Source organism: Boleophthalmus pectinirostris, unplaced genomic scaffold (assembly GCF_026225935.1).
Source record: "Boleophthalmus pectinirostris isolate CB_2022bp ecotype Guang Dong unplaced genomic scaffold, ASM2622593v1 HiC_scaffold_8, whole genome shotgun sequence".
Lineage (NCBI taxonomy): Eukaryota > Metazoa > Chordata > Actinopteri > Gobiiformes > Gobiidae > Boleophthalmus > Boleophthalmus pectinirostris.
Genome location: NW_026571515.1, coordinates 41,796,732 through 41,821,477, shown reverse-complemented (window position 1 = coordinate 41,821,477; position 24,746 = coordinate 41,796,732). Strand labels below are relative to the sequence as shown.

The 24,746-nt window shown below is 38.6% G+C and overlaps 2 protein-coding genes across 4 annotated transcripts in view; one reads left to right on the top strand and one right to left on the bottom strand.

The window, feature by feature from the left end:
• Positions 1-10,617, bottom strand: part of agap2 (ArfGAP with GTPase domain, ankyrin repeat and PH domain 2) — a 61,148-nt gene extending 50,531 nt beyond the window's left edge. Inside the window, exons 1-4 of one of the 3 annotated variants that reach the window (XM_055166337.1) lie at positions 10,504-10,617; positions 9,797-10,329; positions 9,635-9,719; positions 8,433-8,596 (exon numbers count right to left, since the gene is read on the bottom strand). In XM_055166337.1, the coding sequence (XP_055022312.1) occupies positions 8,433-8,595 (163 nt within the window). In that variant the 5' untranslated portion in view covers position 8,596; positions 9,635-9,719; positions 9,797-10,329; positions 10,504-10,617. Of the gene's footprint in view, positions 1-8,432; positions 8,771-9,634; positions 9,720-9,796; positions 10,330-10,503 lie in introns of those variants that run through there. The other 2 variants (XM_055166338.1, XM_055166336.1) reach the window with 2 other exon arrangements.
• A 37-nt stretch (positions 10,618-10,654) lies between these two features.
• tspan31 (tetraspanin 31) lies at positions 10,655-23,903 on the top strand. Its single transcript, XM_020942005.2, has 6 exons — positions 10,655-10,855; positions 13,486-13,653; positions 14,202-14,282; positions 14,360-14,494; positions 16,888-16,998; positions 17,777-23,903. The coding sequence occupies exons 1-6, from the start codon at positions 10,793-10,795 to the stop codon at positions 17,849-17,851; spliced, it is 633 nt and encodes a 210-aa protein (XP_020797664.1). The 5' UTR covers positions 10,655-10,792; the 3' UTR covers positions 17,852-23,903.
• The last annotated feature ends 843 nt before the right edge of the window (positions 23,904-24,746 follow it).

Sequence of the window (24,746 nt, the reverse complement as noted above, 5' to 3'; positions counted from 1 at the left end):
CTCACACTTATTATGTCTACACAACAAGATGTCTCTATTTCTGTAGCTGTGAACTTTACAAACACTGAATAAATCAGCTTTGATCCTCAGCACTAATTACAGGAAATCCATTCACTCAGTTTTTTCATGTGGACCTTTTGGATTATGTTAATATTTTGTGTATTTTTAAAAGTCCTCCCCAGAGATTTCCCCAGTCTGTACAGGAGCACCCTGACCTGCATTTCACACAGGCACACACAGAACATGCAAATGAATGAGCTGAGAGAATTCAAGTGTAAACCAAGAGGACATATTCACTTTGTGATGGAGGACAGGAGCAGGCAATATTAAGGACTGTAGTCAACTACAGAAACATAAAAAAATTAAATAAGGGCTTTAAATCATGATGACAACTATGACTAACATTACATCTATTTTTGTTAAATTATAAATAATAATGCAACAGTCTTTTTATACCAAATATGGTAGAAGATGTTCCAGGGGGAATGGCCTGTCTCATCACCAACTGAAGCATCATAGCGGAGAGAGAGAGGCTGAGGAGATGCCATTGATACCCTGACCTGGTGCCCCCTGATGCCTGGGCACAAGGGACAGAGAGGAGGGACACTTATGGACTGAGGGTTGTTACTCTCCTCAAACTGCTCTGACAAAGAATATACTAACCCTACCTTCAATTTTGTTTCTTTATTATTGTATTTCACTGCTCCATGTGCTTAAAATGACCCTCAGGGACAAATAAAATGATCCTGATGGATTGATAAATATAAATAAATCAAAGGAACATGTGTAGACTAGATCAGACTTCCACAACACAAATCTAATGCTGTACACAATTCACAAAACTCATGAGGTAAAAGTTGTTTCTAGTATTTCTGCAGTTTATGACCGTTATGATCACATACAGAGACTGAATAAAAGAGTGGATTAAGTGAGTGTGACGTCACACGCAGCATTCAGCTCCAGCTAAATGAAGTTCATTAAGCAAAAGGAGAAATTAAATTATTTCATTCATTTTTTTAACAAAATGCTGGTGGACACTGCCTCATATCTGCCTGCAATGTACCAATTTTTAAAATTTTCAACAAATTTATAGCAAATATACATTAGATGATTCTGATTGATCATTTCAGTTCTTTATAAGAAAAGAGACCTGAAGTTAAGGGATCTTCAACAGGCTAATTACAAGATTCTGCTAAGTAATCAGCTCATGCAAAATGAAATGATCAACCTGAAAGCCATGTTCGAATGTTACGAGCACATTAACCTGAGAGGGGTAAGCATTGATGCTGTAAACAGGAAACTGGTACTGGAACAAAAGAAACTTTACAACAAACTGGTTAAGTTTGTTAAGCCTAGCAGAGAGGTTGCTGAAATTACAAATGATATAAATAACTTGACCACGGAGAATGCTAGTTTGTGTCAAGAAATCCATGCACTGAATTTGGAAATTAAAGACACTAGCTTGCTAAAAGTTCAGTTGAAAGGGCTAAAAAAGGAGAAAAACTCCCTGATGCAAAGAAATGACGACATAAAAAGTGAGATTTCGAGATTGGAAAAGATGAAGAAAAAGCAACCATCAATGGTACAAAACAATTGTGAAGAGAATATGCAACAACCAAATGAAGAATTGAAAAATACAGTATGCAGCAAAGAGGTTAGGGTTAGTGGTTACGGTGACTATTCCAGATCATCTAATGAGAGCTCGTTTACAAGAGGAGTTTGAAAGTTTATGATCAAAACTGCCTCAAGATGGAGAGTGGAAACAGCGCCACCTGGAGTTAGAAAAAAAGAGAAAAATCGCAGGTTAGAAGATACAGAATGTTTACAGAAAGACATAGTGAGGATGAGCCAAAACCTGGCTGAAAATGAGATTTGGAAAAAGAAATGCTTGGATTTAGAGACGACAAACAGCGTCTTAAAAAGCAAAATTGAGCAGTTGAAGGAAAATCTTTGCCAAATAACGAAAGAATATGATGCTGAAAAGGTACGAGCGTTCAAATACAACAAAAAAGTCTGGGAGATAGAACATCTGCAGAACTATAATTACAAAATTCAGCAAAACATTGACAAGACCCTGAGTAAAATTACAAACAGCAAAGTCATGCCAGATAATCAGGAGCAAATTGACATTGAACTTGCGAGAGCTGAACACAAGCATCTGATTAAGAAACAACAAGAAATTTACCTCAAAAAAAAAACAACTTTAAAATACCTCAAGATTAAAAAGTGTAGGCAAGCGGGAAAAGAATTGCAACATAAAATGACAGATGAGAACAGGCTGAACTTTAACTTGCTAAGAGGAATTGTTAAACTACAGCAGCAGATCCAAGAGGCTAGTGCGCTAAACGTTGATTTGACGTTGATAGAGGAAAAGAAATCCTTGCTGGAGCTAAGAAATAACCACTTAAAGTACGAAATATTAGATTGACGAAGGCTAAGAAAGAACAGGAGACATTACTGGGCAAATATCAAAATCGTGAATACAAAAATGAACATTTGCATCAACAAAATGAAATGCTGCAAAAAGACTACACAGAGTTGTATCTCCAATTGCACAGCCAAGAAGTGCTGAGCATTTTGAATGACATCTAAAGAAGGGCAGGGACTCACATTAGGACTCATGACCCGTGCTGTGCTCAAGCACGATTGTGTAGTGTTCTCTGTTCCACTCTCACACCTGCACAACCAAACCGAGCCACGGCCTGATGACATGCTGCTGTTTGTTTACTTGTGGTGCAGCAGAGCTTTCTATGTACACAATATAGGAGATAATAACAGTGTGGAGGAGTGAGGACAGCTGGAGGAGAGGGTGCAAAACTTTTGGTCACCGTCCACTGTCCTTACTGAAGGGAAGCACAGATTGGCTGTGTGCTTTAGAGCAGCCTTTATTCACTGTTTTGATTGTATGAGTAACATCAGTGCACATCCAGGGCTTTTAGGAAAGTCGTGCGTGTGCGCGTCCACGAGCAACCGTGCTGTGCTTTGACCCACCTCCTCCAACCGGAACTATTTCCCAATACAGCAAAGAAACACTGGGGGAAAACAGTTTCCTTCACTGGGGACAGCTGCAAATCACAATGTGGCCACCCCAGTCCTGGACAGACAGGAGAAGGAGCTTCAGCTGCATTTGGAGAATCAGATCATCTGAGCCAGTGGTGGTCACATGACCCTACAGCTGTTTAATAAAAAACTTCAACACAAAACAGACTCTAATATGCCCCCCTTATTCTCTACACTGTGCTGATTTGAATGAGAATTCAACATGGCAGTGTACATGACCCTCTGTTTGAACTGGAGTAAAAAGGCTGGGGAATAATAATAATAATAATAACATTAGTGGGAGTGACCTCGGAGAAAACAGGCACCTCATTGGTCTGTTATTAATGTCATATCTTTATTTAGGGACAAAATAGCTAAATAGAAATCCCAGAATAATGTAAAGTGGATTGGTTTACAGAGTAGTTTTAAGTCATATGCTTGTGCAGGTTATAGCAAATTGCTCATTTCCACCTTCAGTCCCTGGACAAGTTGATGTCATAAATGGCGTACATGCCAATAAAATAAAATACAATGTATATTGATAAAATCATTCATCCAGTCAGTCAATATGTAAAACTAATCTCAGTTAGTCTCAGTCAGGACATCTAAACTCTATTTACATATTTACAGTTCATATTGCTACGAGGCAGATTCATGTGGACACGTTTGCTTGGTTAAAGCAGTTGTTTGTTCAGGCGTGCAAACATTTGATAATTAGAACATCATATGGTTTCATGTGGGAGGCTGTTCCAGAGGCTCATGACTCTGTAGGAGAATGATGATTGACCAAATGAGGTTGTGCATCTTGGAATACTGCCCTCTTCTCTGGCTGTGGATTGAGCTCAGTTGTTAAAGAATTTCTAATATGTTTAAAATTTATCAAGTTAATACAAACACTTTAAGACCAAGATGACGAGCCTGACAGCAGCAGTTACAGAGACGGGGCAATGATTTTTCAATAGAAAGTGAATTTGACAGAGCCAATAGAGCCAGACTGCTCCCATGATAACATCCTATTTGAAACACAGTGGCTAGCAGGTTAGCTATGTCCATACAGTGTATGGATTGCACACTAAAACGTTCTAATATAATAACACTATATGTAGTTTGAAACTAAATATTTCATACACATTACATATCTCTGTTCTCAGAAATGAAATAAACCAATCAGTCACTGAATTTACTGACCACATGAAATAATGTTGTAATGTAACATTGTCTGTTTTGATTCTCAAGCTGGATTTCCAACCAGCTGGCATATTTGCTGGCCTCTAGACTTGCTCAACCAATGAAAACTCTCGCTCTCTGTCACGATGGCAGCAGAAAAGACCGACTTCCTGTCTGCCATGAGCTCCGCCCCCTGACCACTTCCTCCTTGGCGCACTGTCCTGACCACACTTCTGTGTAAGGTGTAGCTCAACAACAAGGGAGACTCAACTGTCTACTTCCTCCTATAAACAGGGCAGCCAGGGAAGACAATCCTCCTGACAATCCTCTACAAATGACTGAAAAGCAAGAGGATTTGACCAAGTTCATGGTTCATGGTTCATTTAAAAGAGCACTATGTCACTTTTCTCAGCTGCTTGTCTCCATGGAAATGTTATCGCTGTAGTTCATGGGTGGGCAAATCTTTTTAAATATTGTGTAGGGCCGGGTCAAAATTCTTAACTAAATTTTGTATAATATTAATTGTATTTCTTTATAAAAAGTAGTAAATATCATTGAATGGTAAGAGTGAAAAAGTGAGGTGGCCAAACAAAAAATGTCATTTAAAGCAAACACGTTGAAAACAAAAGCAATGCAGCTTTAATCCATGCATGAGATAAAATGATAAATTATGTTTATTTTGTAATTTCAAATGAGTTTAAACTGGCCGGTCAGAGTTAACCAAAGGGTGGTATGTGGCCTGAGAGCTGTACAATGCCCAGGTCTGTCATAGTTAGTTAGTTAGTTATTTCAAATCTGCAGTTACAATTCATATAACGATGTAACAAACAGCTGCAGATACGAACATGCATGGTTTGAAAAGGGGATGGATGAAGCAAAGCTCATACCCACATGCCTAAAGGTTCCACAGTATGAGACTAAACATACCTATTTTCCATCAACTAAGAAATGGTGTTTCTAAAGCCCTAACATGGCCTGGAGGTGGGATCTGCCTGTCTCCATGGAGATAGTTACATTTAATGCCATACTGTGGAACATTCGAGGCATAACAATAAGATCTCCATAAAAACATGCAGGTGCTGGATAATACAGAGCAGACCTGGGCACTGTACAGTTCCCGGGCCACATACGGCTCTTTGGTTGACTCTGACCGGCCCGTTTAAGCTCATTTGGAATTACAAAATAAACATATTTTATAATTTGACCTCATAAATGGACTAAAGCTGAATTGTTTTTTAAATTAGAGGTGTTTTTTATGACTTTTTTTGTAAAAAGGCATAACCCGTCTGAGCAGCTCATCAAAACAATGAGATTTACGGCTTTTTATAAAGAAATACAATTCATATTATGCAGAATTGAATTAGCCCCCATGATATTTTCTGTTTCTCATGTGGTCCCATGGAAAAAATAATTGCCCACCCCTGATATAGATAATAATGAACCCTTAATATTTCTGTAATTACTGGGTCCTCTCCAACACTATAATAAACACATTCCCCATGAAGTGCTTGCAGAGAAAGGTTACAGCGTCTTCCAAAAAATGTTGTAATGTTATAATGTTATAATGTAGTTTCCTCAACACATACAGACCTGGAGTTGTGTTTTGTTTCATTCACACATGTTTAACACACAGACCCACCATACATAGGCTGAGTTCTCTCCAACAAAAACACTTAGGGTACTTTCACCTTGTGATGTCATGTGGTAATACAGGAAGTGCTCGATACATTATCACTAAAATCAGTTGAATGATGTCAGCTCTGGAATTGCCAGTCTCTAGTGAACTAAAGGTAAAAGCTACTGATAACTTGAAAACAAACGTCACTACCATCACAAGGCAGGAACAGAGCATTTTGAGAGAAGAACTCTAAGAATACAGAGTTTGTGCGTTAAACATGTGTGAATGAAACAACACATAACTCCAGGTCTGTTTGTGATGAGGAAATGTTATAACAGATCAGAAAATGGTGTCATATGGGCCCTTTAGGTTCAATAGTAGATTTTCTGTTAGACATTTCTTTCACATATATCTCTCAGTCATTTGTTAGATGAAACACTGCCCTCTATATGAAACGTGTGCATAATGAAATTCTATAAAATGAACTGCAGGACTCAGACACCTTCAGAGAGACGAGTGACTTCCTCTCAGAGACACAGTGACAGGAAGCACCAGATCTCAATCGTTTTGTACTATCACTACCACACACCCCCTGTACACATTTGCAGTATGAGTATGAGGTAAAATATACAAAAATGTATGAATAGAACTTTAGATTCATTGGTTCTTCTTAAAACTAATAATAGTAACTGCACATTAATTAGCCTTGAAGAAGCGTATGTAACTTTTCTAGTGGAGACTCTGCCACCTGCTTGTCTCCATGCAGATGTTAGTGCCTGGAATGTTCCATGGTGCGGCATTAAATGTATCGATCTCCAAAACAAACAAGATTTTACCTCTAGGTCAAGTTACAGATCAGATCTCTGGAGAGGCTAACAGTATGAATGCATGTTTTTCAAGGCATCTTTGAGCAACAAAACACCAGCAAATGCAAGATACAGAAGTGAGCCACATGGTGTAACATTACAAACAAAGCACATCTCCATGGAGACAACAAATGATAGATTCTCCATCAGGAAATCTACATAGTGCATCTCTAAAAATATAATAGTTGTTGAATAATATATATTTTTTTAAAATGGCTTAGTAATAGGCTCTGTAAATATTAGAGGTAACTACTGGTACTTAATTAGAACTCTAACTCTAAACCCTAGTTACAAAGCCTGACTTTTTATTAGATTATTTGTTCAATAAATATAGTATATAGTATAAAGTGTTACAGATATATTTAGTAACAAGGATTTAGGAAATTGACCCAGAAGTGAGCAATATATTGAATTGCTATGAATGTTGTTTTGAAGATATGTCAAATTTGAATATTGAATATGTATTTTAGAGTAACAAAACTCTCAAAATCTGTAAAAAAAAATCTGATAGAACAATAAGAAATAACACATTAACTTATGATGTCATCTTTCAAACAAGGGTATAAAGTAATATCTGTGCATTTTTAGACATTTTATATATTTAGACATTCCACTTACAGTTGTTAGATACTTAAACTTTGAATATATTTAAAGACAGACATGTCAAGATCCGGGCCAGTGATTAGTGACTCTTTGCAATCTAGTCAAAATACCTAGTTAAAGGTACATTGTGTAACTTTGTGGTTAGGGAGATGTTACTGCTTTTCCTTCACTTACTATGAGTCACTACTATGGGCTCCATTCTCCACAGATGTCACCTGTAACTTGCAGTAGTAAGCCTAGCAGTATCACCTACATTTTGCCATGGAGATACAGAAGTCTAATGCCATACTGTGGAACATTCAAGGCAAAGAAATAACATCACAAACAGCACATTTTTTTAAGTAAAATCATTTCCTCCATGAACATCAATATCTCCTGACTTATTGTACATAAAAGCTGCTAACCCTGTAGTTACGATCTGCACAAACATGTTCTGAAATGTGATTCTTGCAGCTTTACTCCACCATCAAGTCACATTTAAGATTCAACTTCTGAATTCAGGTCATATTAAAAATAGCTTACTGACGACTACTGTTGATTCTCAGATACTAAAAAGTTTTTCAGCTTCCTGTTATGTGCAACATTTTGAGGACTTTTTTCCCATTCAAGAGTTTTTTCTTTCAATTTTGTTTTAAATTGTTTATCGCTATGGGAACAGTCCTATTTTCACCAGTTAGTGTTTTCACGATATTAAAAATTCCAAACTCGATTTCATTAGTAATCAGCTGACTCAATACCGATTACAATACCACAATGAAGATAAAAAAATATAACTTTTTTACTAACGTAATTGTAAGAAGCAAGTCATTTTCATATTGTTTCTATTTCTTTATGTTACCATGAGGTTTTACATTTGTTTGGGAAAAGCTCAAAATGACACTAAAAGTGTTCAGGAAATGTGAAATTAGATTTTGATATCAGTATTGATACTTCAAATGAGTATCTAATTTCGATACTAGTTTTAGTATCGATTAGTATCTGATTTTTGATACTTTTGGCAACCCTAGCTAGAATATTTTTTTTTAAAACAGCATTTTAAATATAGCAATTTCACCTGCCCTTCTATATTAAACAATATTGGCCTGCAGAATGTTGTGGTATCATCTGAAACCCAGTTATTATATTTCTTGTGTTCTTACCTTGGATGCTGTGCAGGTAGACTTTGAGGCCTGACCGTAGCTGTGCGTCGCTAACTCTCTCAAACTGCTTGTTCAGACGGTTGATTGCGCTCTGGAGTCCGTCATGCCTCTTGATCTCTGCTTTTATCGCGGTGGAGTTTGCAGATTTGCCGGTGCTGCCCATCCTGACTCAAAAATCCACTAAATTAATGTCTTTTCATCCCATTTGATCTTATATTTTTTAATATAAAATTCTGAAGGAGAGGAGGATACTGCTTAGCAAACAGTGTCTTTCTCGTTTAAAACCACAACCTTCCTCTGCAGGTTCAAACATAACTGACTTCACTTCCTTTTTTCAAATCATGTTCTCGTCAGTAGCTGTAACACCAGCTCAGTTAAAAGGGTTACTGAGAGACTGCGCATTAGGCTATCGGAAAAATACACTTTTTTGGACAGGTGGAGAAATACATTTACGTGCAATATTGTAAGGAAACTGTACTTTTCTAGCAGCATACTTTTACTCCTATTTTTACTGAGGTAACAGTACGAGTAAAAGTTGTGGTTCTTGTTCCCACTGTGAGTAAATCTACAATGTGACAAAAGCTTTATGTGACAATATGAAATGATTTGAGTATTTGTGTTTCTTGCAGCTCCTTCAGATATGATTTTGTTTTTCCTGTTCTATCCCTAATAGCAAATTTTGTGCATTATTTCAAACTTCTGTCCTTAAAATTACATTCACTTTAAGTTTTAATTCAGATGTTACATCTCGAGTCTCGACATCTACTCTTTAAGTTACTCTTACCTGAGTAACTTCTTGGACCACTACTTTGTATTTCTATTTGAGTAATATTATTATTATATTATATTATTATTATTTGAAGAAATATTATTCTTACCTGAGTAAATTTTTTTGCCTACACTACCCACCTCTGCATAATTATTGTTGTATTTGTTATGTAATGTTATGCAATAGTCATTTGACAATGAGAATACATTATTGAATCAATAGATTTCATGTTATTGCAGTGAAGGTGAGTTCACACTAGATCAGGCCAAGTCAGTTCCAAACCATTTAAGCCCACCTTCCCAAATATTCACATTTTTTCTCTTAATGATCTTGAAGAATAAAAAAAAGTGGTTAAGTAAATTATTACTGGGCTATTAGCTTTTAAGATATTTAAATCATATATTTATACACATTGGCTAGTAGCACTTCTTACCAGTAAACAGGTTGAGGACTCTGGACTTCATGTTGTATCCAAACTCATCTCCTCCTTCAGTTGTACCTCCATTCACTCTAAACTCCTGAGAGAAAAGGGACTGGATTTGACCTGTTACTTTTTAACCATATTCTAATGTCGCTTTCTCATCAAAATACCAACAGTTGTGTTTCAGCCATCTCCTTCTCCAGACCTCCAGATGCTTGGTCCATTCAGTCACCATTAGCAGACTCATTCTGATCATTTCAAACTGTCACATCTTCTTGTCGCAGCTACTGTTTTTGCCTTATTTAAAGGTGTATTGTGTAACATTTCTAGTGGTTTTTTGTTTTGTTTTTTTGCTTTGTCTGAAATGTTTCACAGTGTGATATTAAACCTTTCTAATATTTGGAGACCAAACCAGATGACAGGTCAGATCTCCACTCCACTCAGTCAGAATGGTTGTTTTTCTGGGTATTTTTTGAGCTATAACATCACCAGTAATTGAATAATGAAAGTAAAATAGAATTTAATGTCATACTGTGGAACATTCCAGACAGAGCAATAGCATATCCATTGAGCCCCAACCGAAAAATAATACAGTGCATCTTGAAGCTGCTTGACTGTCAGCCTTTGCTCTGTTGGACGAATTGAACAATGAATTTCATACTTACAATACAACTTCAGGTAGAAAGTGGTCAAGTTATTGAATGTACCTGTAATATACAAAAAATAGAAATGCAAAGTGATGCATAAAAAGTGTAGTTAACGTTAATAAATAGGGAAACAAACTTACTTTGCCCTAACATAAATAACGCACACAAATAAATACATAATAAATAATAAACTCTTTGGTTCATATTCATATCATATTTTTGTGTAATATTTACCACAAAGCATTTTCTTTCTTCCTGTTGAGTAACTAGGTAAGCTGGAATGTTTTGTAATGATTCTTTTTTTGGTTTTACTGAGGAAGTTCATTTCCACAAACCATTTTTTCTGCGTGGCGTGCGTTTGACGTCATCAGAGTCAGACACGCCTCGCAGCGTCACCAGCAGCAGCAGCAGCAGCGGCGGCGACGCAACAGCGCTTCAGTCTCTCAATCTGCGGGGAAAATCTCACTTAAACACCGGCTTCTATCGCGACACGGGCCCGGGCCGGACACTGCGGGGGTCAAACATGGTCTGCGGGGGCTTCACCTGCTCGAAAAATGCGCTGTGCTCCCTCAACGTGGTTTATATGGTGAGCTGAAGCATGAAGCTCCGCGCAGCCAGCGGAGCTAGCAACATTAGCATTGTTAGCATCAATCCGGGCTTCATTCTTTCACGATTTAATGAGTGGTTTACGTTTATCTCACACGCAGCTGAGCAGGCCGTTTCCTGGTATGTATTTATGAGGAAATCTGACCCACAGTTTGTTGAAAGACTATAATCTAGAGTCGTAGAAGAGCTAGTTCTGTAGATGTAGTATCTTAGCTTGACAGTAGCATGCTAAGGCTTGTGCTAGCTCTCAGCTGTGGCTGTCCTATTGTGTAATGTTGATGTTTTTTAACAGCGCAGCGACAGAGCTGTAACTGTAGCGTGCTGGAGTTTTCACTACGTCTATAGTTGATGTTCAGATACTTAATCCAGTGCGGGTGATCTGATGTTAGCTGTGGTAGTCATGTGAAATGTCAACACGGAATCTGCTGACCAAACTAAAGACGAAGATAGTAGGATAACTTGCTGGAAATGTAAAAGAAAATAGTAAATTATGATTAAAGCAGCTGTTTTGTGCACCGTGTGGACCTGTGTAATTGTTGTTGTGTCAGTAATAGTGATAGTGAAGAGGTGTCCGTTGTTTTCCTGGCTCTTTTGTTCCAAAGGGTGTGAATCAGCCTGTTATTTTCTCATTAAGATTTTGATGTGGTGCAGCAAAGAACGTTAGTGATTAAAGGAGTTTTGGGGATCTAGATGTCTGTTGTTAATTTTTAAAATTCAACATTTCTTTTACAATTTAACCCTAGTACCCGGGTTGAACACTTGAAAACTACTTTAGAGACTTAGACAAGCATACATCTCAATACATCTATAATAACAAGGAGTATGATGCATGCAAGAAACTGGTGTCAAATAAAACATACATATGTAAACGTAAATGTACAAGCCAAAGTAAAATAGAAAAATAAAGTTATATATAATCTCTGCTATATACAAGAGATCATAAGGAAGACAAAAAATGCCCAAAATGATCTGATAATTGACAGGACATAAGGTTATAGGGTTATTGTGCCTAATGTCTCTCTCTCTCAATTTACAATATGTGAACTAAGTTTAAAGTATTATTCAACACGGGCCCGGATAATGCGAAGAAAATGGATGGATAGAGGTTAAAGTATTGCTCAAAACATGAATAGAAATTTTTATTATATATATTTTTAGATTTTTTTTTAATCATCCCTTTATGCAGCCTTTTTTAATCATTTTAATAATAGACCATATTCAGTATTTTAATTTAGCATATCTCCAGAACAACAATTGTGAAATGATAAATTTGTCTGTGTTTATCTCACCTCTGTTTACAAATCTGGTTGTCTAGGACACTAATCAGTGATACTTTAGTAAATCAATATATTGTTTAAACAGACTGAGTGTAGACTGTCTGCATAGTGGGTGTGAAGAGTGACTAAACAGTACTAGAGGAACAGTCCTGTTGCTTAAAAATGAGTTTACTAGAGATGCTCTGATCTTTTTTCATTCTGATACTGACATCAGTACTATACTGTCTGCTGATATTAACACACACCAGTGCAGAGACTGAAAACAAAAATAACCAAACTGATCCTAATGTGTTAAGTAGCTGTTATTTATTCATCAAGTAACTTAACTACAGAATAAGTTTGTATAATTAAAAGTTCAAATATTATAAGGTTTTCTGGGCTGACCTGCCAACCCCAACCAGTAAATAGTCTTACATCAATTTATATGTCCAACCAAAATATCCATTCTTTCTATGAGTAACTGCTATGACTCCCCTCTCCACAGACGTGGCCTGTAACTTCTCCTTGCAGCATCACCTACATTTTACTTAAATGCTTTTAGAATTAAAATATATTCAGAAAGTAAGTGATGGTCTCTGAATAGAAGTGTATTGATGAATAATTGCGTGTGTCTGACCCCGGTGCAGCTCTGGCCCCAGTCAGACTCTGATGTAACAGATCTGTGCTGTGAGAGAGGCCCGTGTCATGTAAGACATGAGTCACTGTGGAGCCAGAGGAGCGGAAAATCACGCTTCAACACGAAAGATGATTATTACATGCTGCTGACGTGTTGAACATTTTTAGCTGTTATAATTTTGACTCTTTATCAAAAATATAGCTGGAGTTATGTTTTGTTTAATTTAATTTGTTTAAGTTTGAGATGTCCTGCATGTTTAGTCTGTTTCTCTCCAGAGCTCAAAACTCCAGCGACCACGTCCTTACATCATCAGGTGGTAATCCTTTGTCTAGAGGTAGAAAAGTGCTTTGTCATGGAAACCACTTACTGTTTGGCCACAACAACAAGAGGAATCTGTCAGCTCAATTCAAACATACTCAGCCTCATCATTTGAACTTTAAGATGATCCTAAAATGAAATTCATTGGTCGCAATTAGCATATAGAATTTATTTCAGCAACAAAATCTGTTCATCTGACCATCACCACCACCACTCACCTGATAGTAATAGTTGTGTCTTGTTCCCATCCCCCTTATCTCATCCCTCTCCCCCCTTGCCTCTCTTTTCTCCTTCTTTCCTCTACCCCACCTCCTGCCTTTTTCCTCCTCTGCTCCCTGTTTCTTTCGCCCCCTCCTCACCTCTTTCTCCTCCCTCCCTCTCCCTCACTCCCTCCTGTAGCTGGTGGGTCTGCTGCTGATTGGAGTAGCGGCCTGGGGAAAAGGCTTCGGTCTGGTCTCCAGTATCCACATCATCGGAGGCGTGATCGCAGTGGGATTCTTCCTGCTCCTCATTGCCATTGTGGGGCTGATCGGAGCCATTCACCACCACCAAGTCATGCTCTTCTTTGTATCCTTTATTTGGGTCTGCTCTATTTTCTCATAAATTTTTTAAGTTTTTCTGTATACCTTATTTGAAGGCACTACACTTTATTTTTACTGACTTAAAATGTAAAAATGCATTCAGAGCATCCTAATTATTCACCACGATGAATTTTATGATTTCAGTTTTGTTATCATAGTAATGTTAACTAGCATGCTAACCACTCTTCTCTTTGACAATGTAACAGTTTATATTTAGATGCAGATGGTACACAACAGGCACTTCAAGAGCTGTAATGGGAAAGACAAATGTTACAGGACCAAAAACATACCTGGCTTTGTGCTTGTTTCTTTCTTCATTGGTTCATGTCATCGGGTAATAACAAAAGGGTTCAAACTATTTATTGAACGAGTGCTGAAGTAATCCTAATCTAATGTAATGCCATGTTTATACCCAGACTCCAAAACTGACCATGAATTGAGAAAGCAGGTTTTATGACTCAGAGCAGTGCTTTCAACAAAATAACTCTTTTGATGGAAAAAAAACATGAATAATTTCCTTAACCTTCTCTCCAGTACATGGTGATCCTGTTTATTGTGTTCTTGTTCCAATTTGGAGTTTCTTGTTCCTGTTTGGCCATGAACCGCGGGCAGCAGGTAAGAGCACTCCTCTGCGGTCTATACTACTATTATGTTTATTATGTTAAATCCATGTTTCTCTCCTCTGTCCCCAGGAGGCCCTGCTGAGCTCGGCGTGGAGTATTCTTCAGAACAAAACCCGCATGGACCTGGAGACGCAGCTCAACTGTTGTGGGCTCTTTAAGAACTCCAGCACCTCTTTCGACGCGGACTATGCCAGCTGTCCCGCCGTGAGTTACCACCATTACATCTCATCCTATTAGAACTTGGCTTTACTGCTGGCCCCACTATTCATGTGACTGAACCTTATTTTACTCAAAGATAATGCTTCTGTGTGTGTGAGTGTATGTATATATCTATATTAGGGCCAGGCGCGTAAATTTTGCGTTCACTAATTAATTCATTATCGCCAACAATTATTTTAACGCCGTTAATGTTTTTATTTATTTTTTATTTTTTTATTGTAAACGTCTGTTGCTCAATTGCTTTTATTTTGAAAAAGTCCACCACGAGCATTTCTTTAAGTTTGACGTCTTTTCTTCACACTTTTTTCTGACCACATGAGATGCAATGTGTCCGAGCCTCCGTGGGTCCAGGCCGGACCAACCATGGGCTCTGAGCTTCCGCGGGCTCCTAGCTGCGACCGGACCACGTACTCCGGTTCACGGGTCTTTCTCTGTCTTCTCCTTCTTCCAGACGCGCCTGAGGCGTCCAAACAGAGGTGTCCAGTGTGGTTTTTGTTGGTGCAGTCTCACTTACATAATGCTATTACAGGGTATTTGCGAAGGCCCGGAAGATTTCATGATATGATCCCGCCCATAACTCAATGAAGTATGATTGGCTCAGACAACTGTCAATCTCAAACTTCGTTCCAGCCACCGAAGGCTCTGCAGGTGTATCTTTAGTTCAGTGCTGCAGGGAGAGTCACTGATTTACCCAGATGCCATTGGTCCATTTCTATTCCATTATATTAACCCAAGAAATATCAGTCCAAGTTTATAACAATAATCTAGAAATGATTACTAGTGTAGTGTGTATTACTCACTGAAAAATGTGATTAATATTTTACATTTTTGACCAGCCGTAATCTCTCTCTCTCTCTCTCTCTCTCTCTCTCTCTCTCTCTCTCTCTCTCTCTCTCTCTCTATATATATATATTTATATATATATATATATATATATATATATATATATATATATATATATATATAAATTTCTCTTTCTCTCTCTTTCTCTCTCTCTCTCTCTCTCTCTCTCTCTTTCTCTTTTGTTTTTAAACACTGATCACATGCCCTTTACTTTTCAATTCAATGCAAGTCAAATTCTAGGAACTGACAAACTGCACTCTCCAAAGAGGAAGTATGTAAAGTATGGACTTTACAGACTAGTGTCCTGCTACTGTATAAAGAAATGCTGTTTGCACAACAATTGTACGACACTTTCATTTACATTTCCAATAAAAATGTGCTATGTGCTTCTTTTGAATTCATTATTGGGGTTTGTGCATAACATGTGATTAATATGATTCATCACAGGAACTCGTGCGCTTGAGATTTTTTATTTTTGCCCAACCCTAAAAAAAAACCATTAAAGGCAGTCTTCATAATTACCTCCGCCAAGGAGGTTATGTTTTTGCCGGCGTTTGTCTGTTTGTTTGTTTGTTTGTTTGTTTGTTTGTCTGTTAGCAACATAACTCAAAAAGTTATGGACTGATTTTGATGAAATTTTCAGGATTTGTTGGAAATGTGAAAAGGAAGAACTGATTTCATTTTGGGGGTGATCCGGAAGAAATCCTGGATTCTGGATCACTTTGAAATTTTAGTTAACATTGTGGTAAATGGGGCCAAAAGTTTTGTTTCTCAATATCTCAGTTAATTATTGACCAAACCCCATGAAATTTGACTCAGGGATGGACAATCGGATCCTCTTTCATAGTCCAAATTGAAAGATACGAGACAAATATTTATGGAAAACACAATAAATATGAGGGGGACTGTAGTCCTTGGCGGAGGTCTGCGCTCTCTGAGTGCTTTTCTAGTTTGTAAATTATTTTGCAAAATGATCTCGCACCCCTCCACTCATGTTTGATAACCTCATAGCCTTCTACTGTGGCACCTGGTAATACTAACCAGGCCCAGTTGGGCTATACACCATAGTGTCCTCTAGCCATAGTGTCATTAGCAAACACTATCAAAAATGTCTGAAATAATATGAAACTAATTTAAACAACACATTTTCAGGAATCTGTGATCCACATGAGTGTTCATGGTCCTGTTTAGGTTTTTGATTTTCAACAAAAAGTTGAGTGTCCAACTGAAAAACTGTTGACTAATGCTAGCCTGCTTGTGACCAGAATGTTATTTGAGAGGGACATGTGTAACAGCACAAGTTCACCTGTTGGAGTTCCATCTAAATCAGTTCTTTGCGGTCAAAGTGTGTTAAAACAAAGCTAAAGTCTAACTTTAGTAGCAGAGCTTCAGACAGAGCATGCCTACAGTTAGCGTCATGCCCAGAGGGAATGTTGATGACATCAGCCATAAAGTATCAGCTCATGAGCCCGATGCAGTTTCACACTGTATAAAAGTAAATGTTATATGACTCTTAATGTGTGTGTGTGTTTCAGTTTTGTAAAAAGGAAAACGACTGTGCGACTTGTGGAGGGAAAATGTTGAACCACGCCACAGAAGCTCTGAAGATCCTGGGAGGAGTGGGACTGTTCTTCAGTTTCACAGAGGTCAGTACACAGACTGACGGATGTGTGCAGTTTTGAAAAAAAGGAAAAAAAGAACCCAGAGATCTGAGAAACAGCGCCAATCTCATCTCAGGTTAAAGTAGTGACTGATAGGAGAATATTCAAGAGCTGTCTTCTGTATATTCCATCATTCTGTTACTATATCAACTTGTAAACGTCTAGGACACAAGTAGGAGGAACTGGCTTTCCAAATGCATCAGTCTTACCTGTTGATACTTAACAGTGACATCACGTTTGGGGTGTTGAGTATCTGATGGTTTAGTAGTCACCATGATGAAACAATGCGCACAAAAGTTTTAAGAAAAACAAAAAATGGATTTAACCAACACATTTTCAGAAGCCTGTTATCAATCCAAGTGTTCATGATCCAGTTTAGATGTTTGGCTGTCAACAAAAATGATGAGTGTCCTTAAAAATAAAAAAATATTGACTAATGCTAACTAGCTTCTGACTGTAATTTTATGTGAGAGAGACTTGTTTAACAGCACAAATCAGCTCACCTGCTGTAGTTTCAGCTAAGTCAGTTCTTTATGGCCGGATTGTGTTAAAATAAAGCACAGGTTAAAGTCTAATAAAGCCTCAGACAGAGCAAAGCCTACAGTTAGCAACACAACTCCAGAGAATGTTGATGACAGCTGCAAAGCAGCACTTGGTAATGTGAACGGCACCAGGCAAATGCTTCAGCATTTCATTTACACAAACTGACTCTTTCAGCACTCAGTTCTTACATTCCCTTTCGTCTTGTGCTTTTCATTGACAGATTCTGGGAGTTTGGCTCGCGGTTCGCTACAGAAACCAGAAGGACCCCCGCGCTAACCCCAGTGCTTTCCTATAGTCCCAATCCACCCCCATCCACCCAATACACTTTACACTGGTAACACACGAGCAGAGACGCACGCTTTAGCTCAACTACTCAACCTGAACAGGCAAAAAAACTGGACCAGAAACAAAGGACACCATCGCACTTTGTCCAAAAACTGCGAGAGGAGAGGTACGTCTGCATGAAAGGATCCTGCTATACCAAGAGTACAACTTGTGGTATTAAACGCAGCCTTGATCTGAGTATCTCCGTCGTCCCTGCTTGAGAAGTCCTCGCATGTGTGGTACCAAACGGCTAAGAAAAGTGTCTATGGTTACAACTAAAGGGCCTATATTATGCTAAATTGAGTTTTTGAAGTTTTAACCATGTTGTAATATAGTTTCCTCATCAAAAACATACCTAGAGTTGTGTTTTGTTTCAGGAATCCTACATAGTCTAGAAAGTTGTAATCTTGAAAGCTCCTCCATGGTGATGTTCTCTACTACTGTTTCTAGCTTCATAAAAGCTGCTACTTTTCAACTTGCCATCACATGCATCTGCAGGAACTGTGTATCAACAAATTTAAAGATGTTTTAAGTAACCACCTACGTGTTTCCATGGAGATGTTATTGTTTTGCCTGGAATGTTTCACAGTATGACATTAAATGTGTCTTAATTCCAAGAAAACATGAAGGTACTGCCACCAGGTCAGGTTACAGGTCAGATCTGTGGAAAGGCTTACAGTAAGAATGTATGTTTATCAAGATATTTTTAGCAATAAATACATTTATAATAGAATAAAAGTAAAATATACAAATTTAATGTCATACTATGGAACATGTCAGGCAAGTTCATGGTCGAGTTAATATAGTGCAACTTTAAATTTTTAGCAGATGGCGCAAGGAAGTCTTTGAGGAATTTCCAAGTTATGCTTCAGGAAATCCCATAGCTAATTAGCATAATATAGGGCTTCTAAACCTTGTCTCATTGGTGCCATGTTTTACTCAGTGTAGTTGAAGCTGTAGATCACATGTCCAACGTGAATTCAGGGCTAAAATATTTGACATAAAATGTAAAAATAAGGCAGTTTTCCATTTTTTGTTTTGTTTTTAGTAACGTTTTAAGGAAGGAGTTAAGACTGTACCCTCCGCTAATGTGGTCCCCAGTATCAAACATGAGCTCAAATTTGAATTTAAAAAATGACTAAATATTCAATTCCATGTGACATTTTTTGAAATTCCAACTAAGACTTGAAATTGTTCTAAGGGTGCTTTCACACCAACCACAACTAGTCCGACTGATGTACATCCAAGACTCCTGTGCACAGCGGTCTCCACTGCACATGGCTCGGGGACGCAAGGCTCTCCCGTACACCAGACCTCGCAAAAGTGAGGCTGAAACACACTGTCTCACTCAGTGGCCTTCTCATGGAGCCCCTCCTCGGGGTATGGACGGCATAGGCCAGTCCCTAATTTTTCTATGAACCTTACGTTTCTCGAATCCTGCCTAAGATTCTCCCTGCCCCGGAAATCTCTGACTCACAAACCTATGGACCACCAAGTGTCCAGACCCAACCCCGACCCCCGTCACAGCCCTTAACCAGGGCGCGGGGGCCCGCTGACCCAGTGTTTACACAGGGCGACCTGGTTGATCCTGCCAGTAACAGATGCTTGTCTCAAAGATGAAGCTGTGCAGGTCTAAGTCCACACGGCCGCTACACTGAACCTGTGAATGGCTCATTAAATCAGTTCTGGTTCCTTTGATCGATCCACTGTTACTTGGGCCACATTTTGCCTCGGTTCGAGGTTTGCCTCATGTCTTCTTCACTCACCACAAACAGGAAATGAAATAATTGGTATCCTTACATTTTGTTTGGACCTACTGTATCAGAGTTTGGCATTTGGTCAAGCGGTCCAAGAGCTCAAAAAAGAGGCAGTCTCAGTGATTTAGTGGTTTAATGCAGATCCGAGTGTGACTGTGACACCAATGAAAAACAAGCCCAACTAAGAGCTTCTGGTTTCAATGAAATGTTTGGTGCAACAACTGCTGTCAGTGTGACAGAACCCCAAGTCAAATGTACAGGAATCACTGATAGTCCTGCCCAAGTATTGAGTTTGGACCTGATTTAGTTCTGGCTTTATAGCTGGTTTAATCTTGCTCCAGTCCCTGGTCTAGTGTGGAGTTAGACCTGGTTCAGTCCAGGCTTAGCACTTGGTTGGTTTACTCAATTATGGTGTTGTAGCCTTGCTCTAGTCCTGGTCTAGTGTGTGGTTTTTGCTTGGTTTAGACCTGGTTCAGTCCTGGATTTACTGCTGATTTTAGTCCTGGGTCTAGGCTGGGTCTGGTCTTGGTCTAGTAGAAGTAGTCTCAGAACTATGACATAAAATGACCTATCTCCACATCTGTTATCATGGGGACTCTTAGCGGAAGTTTTGAAGATTAGATGTTGTATTTCCACTTCTTGAAGGCCCTGTACCTGATTTGTAGTTCTAGCTCAGGAAACAGCCCAGAATCATTCTGTATGATGTCTTCTGTTCATTTTAACTGGCATTTTATTGGGTGACAACTGTAAAGAAACAACTAGGTGTGTCCACACTTTTTATCTGTCAGATCAGAATCATGTGGAACCAACTGACTGACTATTCCAGATATTTAGTTTCTCTATGATGGTTGGACATAACTTGAAGTGCATACTACTCCTTTCATTCTAATGTAGCCAACAGTATTTTATGAAACATGTATCTCAATAATCTTGTGATGATTCTGGTGATGTGTATTTTGTTATATCCTGGTTGGACACAGGCAGCAGATATGACAAACCTCAAGGTCCATAACTGCTCCCTAGCAACCTTAATGTAAACAAGGGCCTAAAACTTGTCCAAATTACACCATAGTTATGTCACTTAATTGATGTAAAACTGATAAATATTCACCACAGGACCTGTCCCACCAAACCAAGTCAGAATTAGAGCCTGAAAACCTGTGGTATGCACTTTAAAGGTCTGATAGACCCCTGTGAGCTTTAAGACGTGTTATAACGCTGTTACCTCCTAAAAACAGACCTAGAGTTGTTTTTTGTTTCATTCACACAGGTCTGTGTAATCCTTTGTTGTTAGTCTGGCTGTTTCCAAAGCTCAAAATGCTCTTTTCAACCTTGTGATGTCATGAAGTGAACAGCTCCTTTTACCTTTAGTTCACTAAAGACTGGCAATTCTAGGACTGAAATCATTCAAATGATTCTAGTGAAGGTGTGTGGAGCATTTCCTGTATTACCACATGACATCACAAGGTGGAACAGATTGTTTTTAGTCTAAGAGAAGAATTATGTAGTAATGTAATTATGAAGGGTTTGTGTTAAACATAAGAATGAAACAAAACACAACTCCAGGGGGCTTTTCCATCAAAGTCTCTTAACAAGTCCAGACTTATTCTGAAATCCTGAGCTAAAACCAGCTCCACCTCCAGCTTAAGCTTCAAGTCATTCCATGACAGAAATAAGCCTGAGTCTGAGCAAAGCTAATTCAGGCCTGAAGTTTAAGCTGCGCTTTGTGCTCGCAGTGACTCTGAGAAGGCCAGAGCAATGAAGCAATTACATCACGGAAAATGGGCTCAAAGTGTGACTTTTTTCATGATCTGATTAAATGGGAGAGGAACCACAGTGCACGGACAAGAGTTTGATATAGGACACTGAACTGAACTCCTCCCGGTCACTCCATGGACAGAGTGGAGGCTGCTGTGGAGTGAGGAGCCTGGTTGCTCTGGGAATGAAGTTGCCCGACCCCTTCCCGAAGCGCAGTAGTACTTGTGGAGCTTTAGGTTCAGCTGTGCGTAAAAGGAACAGACCTCCCATGTTCTCTAACAAGAAACAAAAAAAAATCCGTGCAGACATGTTTTACAGCGAGCGAGAGACGAGGGAATGAAGAGAGAGAGACAGACGTGATGAAGGAGAGAACAGACAGAACCCACAGTCATCCTCAGTCCAAACCAGCGTCTGTGTGTGTAAAAGCTGCACTGCCCCTCACAGCAGACACATGTGCAACATCATATGAATGAAGTAATGGTCATAGGCTTTTATATGGTTTGTGCCTTTTTGATGAGTGCAGCGTCCACGCACACGTGTGTCTCGCGTCTACACACATTTGTCCCGTGTGTAGCAGCATATGGACTCAAGCGACACATGATTCTAAATGTGACTGTTTAAACTGTATCAGACCTAGCGGTGTTCTGACACAGATATGTGATGCTGAAACTTTTGACTAAACTGTTTCTTTAGATGTTCTTGGAGACAGAGCTAAAATAATCTTGACAGTCTGGTCCTGACCAGGTGTGTTTCTGGGTGTTTGTTAGTGCAGTCACGTTGTTTGAATGGAACTGAAGCTTTGATAAGCCTGGATTGGCTGAATAAGTCAGGCTTTCGCTTTAGCTTTCTTCATGGAATACCCCCAGGTCTGTTTGTGATGAGAAAACACCATCAGAACATGGATGATAAAATGAGGTAATGGCTCCTTTAAGCATGTTTGTCAGTCGTGGTTCAGCATTGGGTACAGGGCCTTTCATATAACTGAGCCATTCTAACAGTGCATATAGGGGAATGCCAAATGACTGCTGTCTTGTAAATACTGCTTAATGTAATCTCTCTTGTTGCCATGTAGTTCCACTTTTAGCAATGTGATTCCTACTCCAGTTCTGGTTTTCAGTGTTGTGATTAGCAGAGTGTGATACATTAGATAACAGATACTTAGCATACGATTATGTACACGAGGAAAAAGTTTAAATCTGACGGTTTTTGTATTTTTTTAATTGTTAGTTTTATTTTTTGAGAAAATCTGGCCAAACAATATGCCTGTTTGTTAACAATAGTGTTAAAATGTGCAGTCTTTGCAATTTAAATTTACTTTATATTATATTTTATTAAAGCTGTTTAATAGGGCTGCGTGATATTAGAAAAATACATTTAGTAATTATGTTGAAAATTGAGATCACACAATGTTGACATTTAAATTTTGACAAAACTACTTATTTACTTATTAAATATGAATGAAAATTGCCTAGAATGTTCTAACCTTGTCCAGCAAGATGGATTCTTCTTCTGTTTGTGAGTTCACACATTCAAGAGAATCCGTCTTGGATTGTGTCCGCTGTCCGGAGAATCAGGCGGACCAGTCACACTGAAGTTTGTGCGGAAGCCAAAGGCAAAGCTCCCAAATGAACCTCAACAAACATGGTGCTGCCGACAGATTACATCTCCATAGTGGCAAACAAAAAAGTGACATAGTGCATCTTTAAATAATTGTGTTTCAAATTTCAGTCACAATATTTTGTCATTTATTGGTTAAACATAAATCAGAACTTGACCAAGACTAAACCAGGACTAATGCAAGTCTAAACTCCATAAAGGGGCACTATGTCACATTTCTGGTGGATAGTTGGTCATGAGCTTGTCTCCATGGAGATGTTTTTATCTAAAATGTTCCATAGTATGGTATTAAAGGTGCATGTATTTAATGACAGGTTTTTGTATTACTAAACAGTTCTTGACCTGGTGGCTTCACTCACTTGTATCAGTGGACATGGACACGTTTAATGCCATACTGTGGAGCATTCCAGGAAAAGCTCTAAAGTGTTCACGGAGACGAGCAGGCATCAGAAAAGACTTATTGCAATTTAAACTAGGTGTAAATCAGGTGTGAAGCGGTTGAAATGTCACTTTTGCACATATCGTGCAGCCCTGTTGTAACAGTCTCTTGTGTCATCAGTGTTAATAGTTTGTAAATGAAAAGTGTTTGATCTATTTAAGTGAAGCTGTAAATGCACATGTTTTGTTCTAGTTCTAATGAATTCTTTTGCCTGGTGACATTTCTTCATGTTTTTCCTTTTTAACTGTGTGTCCTTTTGAAATGATTTTAACTTAAACTAACCTGAGCTGTGTTTGAAGTCTTACTGGTCTTCTCTGCTGATTTTTCCAGATGTTTTTGAATGCCTCATTTGTATCTGTCACATGTCACACTTTATGTGCACTTGTTTTTTCTGATGTAATTTCAATTTTCAAGACTTAGTTTTGCAAATAAACTTTTGATTGGAACCAGGACCTTTTTGAACTATTTATTTTAAGTCTGTATAATCTTAACTAAGGCTTAAATATTTAGTTCTTTTAATCAAGCTCTGTTCTAGATGGAGATGGAGTGAATATCGTTTTGTTTAGCATTACACTAGACTTGGACTTTGTTTGAAATTAAAAAAACAAAAACAACTTTCAAACAAAAATGTATGTCTTTTTCAATGGAAGTCTTATAAATACTGCTAACAATGACCACCATTTACCACACACCACAAAGGAAATGCCTGAAGTGTCTTGCTCAGAGACACAACAGTAAGCTTGTGTGCTCTGGTTGTGCTGGGATTAAACCTCTAACCTCTGTGCTTCTTCAATACATAATAAAGTCACAATTTAACGCTGCATGTTGAAATGTTTGTGGGGGGGGTCTGCCTCCTCGTCTCCATGGAAACGGTCTCACTTTGCCTGAATGTTCCATCATGTCACTTCAGTGTCTTTAGCTTCATTTCATCACAGGTGCAAAATGATCTGCTGCAAAAAGAACACGGTGAAGTAAACACATTATCCCTGTGACAAGTTTAATGCCAGAATGTGGAATATCAGAGGCAAAGCAGAGGAGTAGAAGCACTCTCTGCTAAAGTGACACAGTGCACCTTTAAATGGTCCCTCTTCTCTAAATGGGACAGTTTTAGCTAGTCTATTTGATTAGCTGTAAGCTGATCATTTTTTTCATCTCCTGATTCTCATAAAAGCTCAAGACCCTTCAGTGTCAGTGTCCACCACCAGAGGGCACCACCGAGCAGGCTGCTCATGACTCACGCTCATTCTCCTCTTACATATGTCCTGCGTCAGATGCCCTCCCGTCCTCTTCTATCC